The sequence below is a fragment of the Danio aesculapii genome, chromosome 21 (assembly GCF_903798145.1).
Source record: "Danio aesculapii chromosome 21, fDanAes4.1, whole genome shotgun sequence".
NCBI classification, from domain to species: domain Eukaryota; kingdom Metazoa; phylum Chordata; class Actinopteri; order Cypriniformes; family Danionidae; genus Danio; species Danio aesculapii.
This window is the reverse complement of record NC_079455.1, coordinates 12,088,901-12,097,428: the sequence shown is the minus strand read 5'-3', so window position 1 is coordinate 12,097,428 and position 8,528 is coordinate 12,088,901. Positions and strand designations below refer to the sequence as shown.

Genomic DNA, 8,528 nt, shown 5'->3' with positions numbered 1-8,528 from the left:
TTCTTGTTAATGAAGCAAAAATTTAAGTACTAAAACAAGTACCTCAGGTATCCAGGTTTTGGCATCTTCGTGTTGCTTACTTTGAAAAACTCTGAGGGAAAATAATGTGTTTTTATGCCACAACACTGACCACGGTCACTAAATTCACAGTTTGATTAGATAGCTTACATGAGCTGGATTCACTGGTCAAATATGATAGAAATGGAGAACACTGAGGACATCTGCTGGCTACAAGGGGGTAATATAAAAAGCATAAACTAAAAATAATCAGAACATTATAGTTTGATGGTTTGGACACAAATAGAGTTATTTTTAAATTTAAAGTTATCATCCTTGATGTAAAAGGCTCTTCAAAATAACGAAAATGCAAACAAAAACCACTAGCAATTTTACTAATCATCACTTTCTGTGCACACATCCAAATTGTTCAGAATAGTCTCATTATAATAAAGTTAATACTTCATATGCTTCAACTAAATATGTAAAAAAAAATTTAAAAAAAACACAAAACGGAGTACAATAAAAAAAAACATTTTAATATTAATTTTTATTCATGTACTGTAAGCAAGTTTTTATTTGTCAAATGACTCAATAGAAATTTGTGTTGAGGTATAACTCAATATGCAATACCCACAAATAGGGTTATAATTCATTATATACATTTGGAATAAAATCTAAAAAGGCAGTGTTGCCATCTTTATAAATGCACTTTGATTTTCAGGATTTGCTGAGCACAAGACAGGAATCTTTACTCTCCGCTTCCTTCATCACCACACATTTCATCACCACATCCTGAAGGAAACTCAGCACAGACTCCAGATCCTCATTGCTGTCCATTACGGGCTCTCCCAGCAGCCCCTTCAGTCTGGTCAGTGTGTCTGTGAGCAGTGTCCATCCATCTTCATGTGTGCTGTGATCCAGAGTCTCTTCTCCATCAGCTCCAACAGACGGAACCAAACGCTCATCCCTGAGGTGGCCAATCAGTAGAGCCTGCAGCACTGGCCTGGACTGACCAATCACTGAAGACCTGATAAACAGTGAATTCACTTATAAAAATTATAATTCATATTTTCCAAAAAAAAAAAAAAAATAGCCTTTGTTAACTTTTGGAACACTGTCAAATTATTATTACACTGTACAACATGCTAGGCTCCACAAAATTTCTTCATGTTGTCCCAACACAATTCGATTATGTTAACTCATGTTTAATCCATAAATTTGTAAAACTATAACGTTGTCAAAAAACTTTAAAATTTTGTTGTTTCAACTCATTTTCAATCATGAACAAGCAGGAAGAGTGTTTTTTTGAGTACGGGCATGGGTTTGAGTAAAATGCTAATATTTGTCTTATTCTATGAATGTTTGAAAAAAAAAAATATATATATATGTTTTCATCTGTTGTGATTGACTTTTCAGTCGATGCTGGTTTCTTACCTCTCATGACGTTAGAAAAGTTGGTATTTTGCCATCAAAAAATTTATAGAAACATTATTTTATGCTAAAAAAATACATGTTATAAATGACGACGTTTTTAAATTGGCATTTGCAATAAATTTTATAAGTACCTCACAAAATAAAATATTTATTATATTACGTTTTATATTTCTATATTAATTTTACATACAGTTGAAGACTAAATAAAATTCTGCTGTGAAATTCTAATTTGTTTTCAAATATTTTCCGTGTTGTTTAACAGAGTAGCTTTAGATGCACAACAGTTTTATTAACAAAATACTCATTACTTTTGTCTTCGCCATGATGACAGCATGTAATATTTTACTAGTTATTTTGCAAGATACTAGTATAGATACTAGTTAATTAGGTTAACTGAGCAAGTCAAGTTAATTGGGCAAGGGATGGTTTGATCAATATTATAATCCCTCTCTGTAAACGTAATCGAAAATACAATACATTTTTGTAATATAAAAATGTCCTTGCTCTGGTAAAAAGTTCTTGAAGAATATATTTTAAAAGAATTTAAATTTCACAGGAGGGCTAATAATTTTGCCTTCAACTGTACATTTATAGAAAATATTTATATTTAAAATATTTTACATTTATATATAAACATAATAAATATACACAATATATTATGTAAATACAAGCTTTTAATATGTTGGTTTGAGAAAGCCAACATATACTGTTATACCACTCTGTCCTCGAAACCAAACTTATCACCTCCTAGGCCGTTCATGCTACCCAAATTTGATCAAAATGTGCCTACTGCATTCAAGATTGTTGCTATATCTCCTCATACCAATCAGACTTATCGTTTTTGAAAAAAAAAAAATGCAAATATTACATTTTAATAATCCGGCCATATAAAAAATTATACAAGCCCCAAATCTGGGCAAATGCTGTGTTCTGCATTGGAGTTTGTTGCTATATCTTTTCAGGTTTATCAGACTCATAGTTTTCCAACAAATTATTTTTAAGCATTATCTCTCAAAATATGGCAAGCTATAAACTCCATGACTTAAACTCCAAATTTTTTACTGATATGGCATGCCATTTTTGCATGTATCCTTTTCAAACTTATTAAGCATTGAGTTTTCAATTAAATATGGCAAGCCATTTTTACATAGTGTCCAAGTCCAGTTTTTGACTGTCATAGAGACATCTGGGTTGATTTATATCACTCATATTGGCAAGAGGCTTTAATGTATCATCAACACTAAGCTGTCAATTGTCCTCATACAGGCAAACCGAGCATCCATTTAAAAACAGCAATATCTCTACATCAGAACATCGTAGATACCTGGGAATGAGTTAGTTTGACTCGTGCTAGCAAATGGGACTTCCTGTGTACTACGCATAATAACAATAATAAGCCAAGTGCTAATAACGATTAGCTACATGCCATTAATGATTATCTAAGTGCAATGGCATGTGCTATAAATGCCTACTAAGGATTCGCATTTGATCTGACATGTACATGAGTGTTGCTATTTATTAACTGCTTGGCAACCACCTAGCAATGCCATAAACAATTTAGCAACTGCCTAGCAACCGCTGTGCTTCCTGTCAACTGCCATTCCCAGTCCTAACTTTAGGTTCTAGTATTGCGTGTGATTAATGACAGATAATTGTTAAACAGAACTACTGTTTAGTTCTGTACTGATTATTAAATACTGCAACTTAGTTTAAGTCCAGAATAAAAATCCTAATTTCCAGTTTACTTTTCAACTTGTAATGATCCGAGACGTTCATATCTTTGTTTCTTCAGTCATTAAGATTCCCATTAACCATTTCATTAGTTAAGACCCCTAGGCCCCGTTTACACCAATGCGTTTTCGTTTTAAAATGCATAAGTTTTGCTACGGTTACGCTATCCATCCACACTATGCCGGAGTTTTCGAACCCCGAAAAAGGGAGCGTTTTGAAAACGTTGGAGAGGCCGTTTTCATTCTAAAACGCTGCTGCTCCATCTCAGTGTGAATTGGGGAAAACGGAGAAATCTGAAAACAAAGGCTATTTGATTGGGGCTTTTCCCTCAATATCAAGTAGCCTACACACAGTTCATTCCTGCATCCTCTCCTTGTAAGTTCAGACTTTGCACGTTTGATATGGAAAATAAACTCCCGAGTGTGTACTTTATAAAAGTCACCCTGGCTATGTTGTTATCTTAACAATAAAATGAAAACATGATGCGAGGAACTGACTATTTTCTTTTTGTTATTATCAACTTAACAGACATCAAAATGTTGAGGCGTTGTGTATCTGCATAATATGATCTTCATCTTCATGCATATTTATAACAAAACGGAGCCGATAACATTACGGTCTCCTTTCATTTTCATTGAAAATACGAAACATACCCTCTCTTTCATTGAATATCAGTTTTAATACTCAATAATGACCATTATAAAAGTATAACATACAGTAAGTTTATACAATAAAGAAAAATTTATTGTTCTGATAATTAAATATCACGTTTAACAAATATAGTGAGATTAGATCCAGCGGTAGATCCTAGATGAACAGTCCGATGTGCACAGCTCTCATATGGGTATGTACTCAAAGCACGCTGCATTGCATGCCAGAGAGTGTGTGTGTGGTCACGTGATGTGCGTTTCCAGCGCAATGTTGTTTAGAAACACTGGGTGAAACGCCAGTGTGGACGCAGATCGTTTTCATTCTAAAACGCCCTTTTAAAACTAAAACGTAGTAGTGCAAGCGGGGCCTTAGTCCTCAGCTGGGATGAGGAGTATTGTCTTAACTGTGTCAAAGTCTGTATGAAATCAAAATTTGCAATGTTTATTTTGCTAGGTCACATTGTTATTCTTTAGGTGAATAAATAATCTGTGCTAATCCACTAAATTAATCCACTGAGAAAAAAAAAATTGTTTTGGTAATATTCAACCAAATTCTGACTATTTGCTTCTGCATTTGAAGTGGCGGTCCTGCTGTTGACGTCAGCTTGACGCTTCAGACACAATATTCTTAACCGCACCCCTCTTATCATTAATTTCTTACAAGGAAAGGATTCACTAAAAGTAAGCCCTGCGCCCAACTCTATATTCCATTTCAGTCAGAACTAATTAACATACTAAAACAAAAGTCTCAGCAACTAGCAGTTCACACGGATTTCAATATGCTGCTTTGAAATCATCCGTATCGTGACCAACATTGTAAACTTAAATTTAAACTGAACATAAGTGACTGACCTGAGTGCTGGAAGGTCATCAGGCTGGCACAGGGACAGCAGGTGCAGGAGAGCGCGGCACAGCTGAGAGCGTAGGCTGGCACAGTATCGGTATTCCAGGAAGTCCTCCGTTTCTTCACTGTGTTCCAGAGCCTGAGCTAAAGACCTCCAAACCTCTGAGAACTGCTGAGCGTCTCCGTAACACTCTCGTGTCACAGGAACAGAAAGAGCAGCAGCAGATTTGATGCGCACCTTGAAGTTCTTGCAGGAAGTCACGACGCTGGACAGGGCAGAGAAAGCCTCTGTAGACCACACAGCAGAACCTGAGAGTGAAGAGAGTTGTGTTACAGACATCAACCTGATAGTTTTATGTGTGTAAAAAAAAAAAATAATAATAAAAATAAAAAAAAACTTACACAAACAAGCACAAACAGCTGAAATCAAAAAGATTAGCCCTCCTGTGAATTTTTTTCTTTTTAAAATATTTCCCAAAAGATGTTTAACAGAGCAAGGAATTTTTAACAGTATTTCCTATAATATTTTTTCTTCTGGAGAAAGTCTTATTTGTTTTATTTTGGCTAGAATAAAAGCAGTTTTTATTTTTTTAAATACCATTTTAAGGTCAAAATTATTAGGTCTAATTAAATTGCACTTTAAGATGAATACTAGTATCATGTAAAAAAATGAGTAAATTATTATTTACTGTCATTAGGGCAAAGACGGCGATGGTGGCACAGTGGGTAGCGCTGTCGCCTCACAGCAAGAAGGTCACAGGTATGAGCCTCGGCTGGGTCAGTTGGTATTTCTGTGTGGAGTTTGCATGTTCTTCTCCTTTTCTGTGGGTTTTGGGTGCTGGTTTCCTTCACAAGTCCAAAGACATGCAGTAAGGTGAATTGGGTAAGCTAAAATTGTCCGTAATGTATGTGTGTGAATGAATGTGTATGGATGTTTCCCAGTTATGGGTTGCAGCTGGAAAGGCATCTGCTGCGTAAAACATATGCTGGATAAGTTGGCAGTTCATTCCGATGTGCCGACACCAGTTTGATAAAGGGACTAAGCCAAAAAGAATATGAACGAATAAATGAATTAAGGCAAAGCAAAGAAATCAGTTATTAGAAATGAGTTCTTAAAACTATTATGTTTAGAAATGTGCTCTAGAAACCTGGGGAAAAATATACAGGTGGGCTAATAATTCAGACTTTAACACTGTGTGTATATGTATGTGTGCATATATATATATATATATATATATATATATATATATATATATATATATATATATATATATATATATATATATATATATATATATATATATATATATATATTCATTAGACAATTCATTGAACTGAACTTCAATCACGACATTTACACTAAACCGAACTGAATCGGATTCAATTTACTAGAACTACACCAGTACTCTAGCACTATTCTCCTCACTGCCTGACTTGCTGAAAAGGTCAACGATTAGAAATTTTATGGATTTTACTATCTTTTCTTCATCTGTGTTACAGTGTTGCATGGTTAAAAAAACCTATGTTGGCAAAATTCTAATCAGCAAAATGGTTCTAAACAACATTTCTATTCAGGTTTGCTAACCTATTCAGGTTCTATCCAAGGTGAATGCTAACACAGAAGAGTCCAACCACTGAAGATTCATAACATATCCAATATGTTATGTTGTCAAATATTACAATGATAGAAACAACAACAACAACAACAACAATAATAATAATAATAATAAAAATATATTATTTGAATACTGTTGAAGTCAGAATTATTAGCCTCCCTGAATTATTGCAAACTCAACACAGAAATGCCAACTGGCCCAGCCGTTCAGTCAACATTCAGCCGTGCCGGCAACCTTCGAACCAGCAACCTTTCTGCTGTGAGGCACCAGTGACATCATTTCTATGACATTATTTCCTCTTGTTTTTTTTGTTTTCTGCAAGTTGGCTGCATATAACTTGGGTTAACAAACATTTTTTAGGTATTAATAAGCATTTATAATATAATAAGTTAAACACAACACCATGTCAGACTACCTAAATAACTTGGGCTAACAAACATTTTTTAGGTATTAATAAGCATTTATAATATAATAAGCTAAACACAACACCATGTCAGACTACTTAAATAAGTATGAATTCATTATTGAAAGCCCCCTAACTAAAAAAATAATGATAATAAATAGTACTAATGATTACTGCCTTAAATCATACACAACTAATCATGCTAACTTTACATTTTTCACTAATCATGAGTAGTATTTTTGGAGTACGTCCACTCACCCAGAGGCAAGTGCTGGTTTCTAAAGGCATTGCCCAGCGCGTAGCAGGCGTTCCAGCGCACTTTCATGGTGGCGTCTCCTCTGACCGTGTCTATCAGAGCCCTCATGGCCTCCAGCAGAGGCTGCTCAAACACTGGTTTTCCAAGGTGGCCCGGCTGCAGGAAGTGAAGCAGATTCCCCAGCGCTCGCACAGCATTGCTCTTCACCTGCATCCAAAAACCCCACCATCATCACTCACAGCATGAGGACATGTTTTCAAAGAGCTTTTTGTCACTGCTCTTGATGAAGATGCATCTGTATTCAAAGTCTTACTGATAAGTGGATTGATTTGAATGTTGTCGCTGATAACGCCAGAGCTGAATCAATGAATAGGTATATTTAGGTGTTTATTACTTTTCAGTGATCAATTGTATTTTCAATGTGTAAATAAATCAAGATGATAAAGAGTTGTTTTTTCCCCAGGAAAGTAATTAAAGGTGATGCATGTACATTTTTATCTTCTAAAGCATTAAAATAGCATCATATGTTTGCACATAATTTTGAAACATGTTAAGTGAACATAACCGGGCTGTTTACCTGAAAATCAATGCCAAATTCAGTTATTCTCCTTTAAAAATGCATGTTCCAGAATGTCTGTTTTTGTTTTGGTCTCTATAACCAGCCCATTGCCAGTTTACCCAATGATAATTTGGCACCTCAAGCTGCCTTGGTAGAAAACAGTGAATTTCTTTTCAGTCTTGAAAGCTGCCTCAATGTATGTGAGCGCGACAAAAAAAATGCAACCTCTGGACGACAGTAACAGGCTCCGAAATGAGACAGATTCAGAGTTATGAAAAAAAAAAAAATTCTCCAAGATTTTGAATTTGGACTGCATCATATTGTTCACCCACAAGGTCAATACTACATACTGCACCTTTAATACATAGACCATGTCCACATCTATTTTATAACCGACCTTTACCCCAGCTTCCATTTTTTAATGAAATCGGTGTCCACAAGAAAACCCACGATGATGCATGTTAAGGGCACGGCAAACCAACAGGCGGCAATAAAAGCCTTTTATGCTGGGTTCACACACCAAATACAGAATTGAGCACTTGTGCACTGCATACAAGTCAATACAAAAGAAAAAACAAAGACAGATTACTGTCCCTCAAATCACGTTTTTCACATAGGAATGAAGATGGGTGAAACAATCTTTGCATGACAGATCAAATTTATTGCATGGTATGGATTTTCAAACAGCCCTATCTAATTACATGTAAAAGAAATTTCAATATTAAAAAAAGAAAAAGTGTACCCACCCTGTCTTTATCCGCTGAGGCTTTAGTGGCAGATCTGAGCATGTTCAGCAGCAGCATATCAGAAAAATCCTCCTGAAACTCCAAACCCACAGATTGCCTGAAAAACAGAGAGCACAGCACGCCGTCAGTCAAACACACACACCTACAGTATATCAGTAAGAACATTTCCTAGACTTTAATTTTTTTTATATCAGGTTAATGATAGTATCTATGACCTACACCTACATTCAAGTCTCACAGAAACATGTGCCAATCATTAGATAGTAGGGTTGTAACAATATGAGATTTT

General features: G+C 35.2%; 1 protein-coding gene across 1 annotated transcript in view; it reads right to left on the bottom strand.

The window, feature by feature from the left end:
- Positions 1 to 515: 515 nt before the first annotated feature.
- The window catches only part of heatr6 (HEAT repeat containing 6), a 36,291-nt gene continuing 28,278 nt past the window's right edge, over positions 516 to 8,528 (bottom strand). Inside the window, 4 exon segments of the mRNA XM_056446883.1 lie at positions 516 to 1,027; positions 4,668 to 4,968; positions 6,937 to 7,141; positions 8,240 to 8,336. Coding sequence (XP_056302858.1) covers positions 718 to 1,027; positions 4,668 to 4,968; positions 6,937 to 7,141; positions 8,240 to 8,336 — 913 coding nt within the window. The 3' untranslated portion in view covers positions 516 to 717.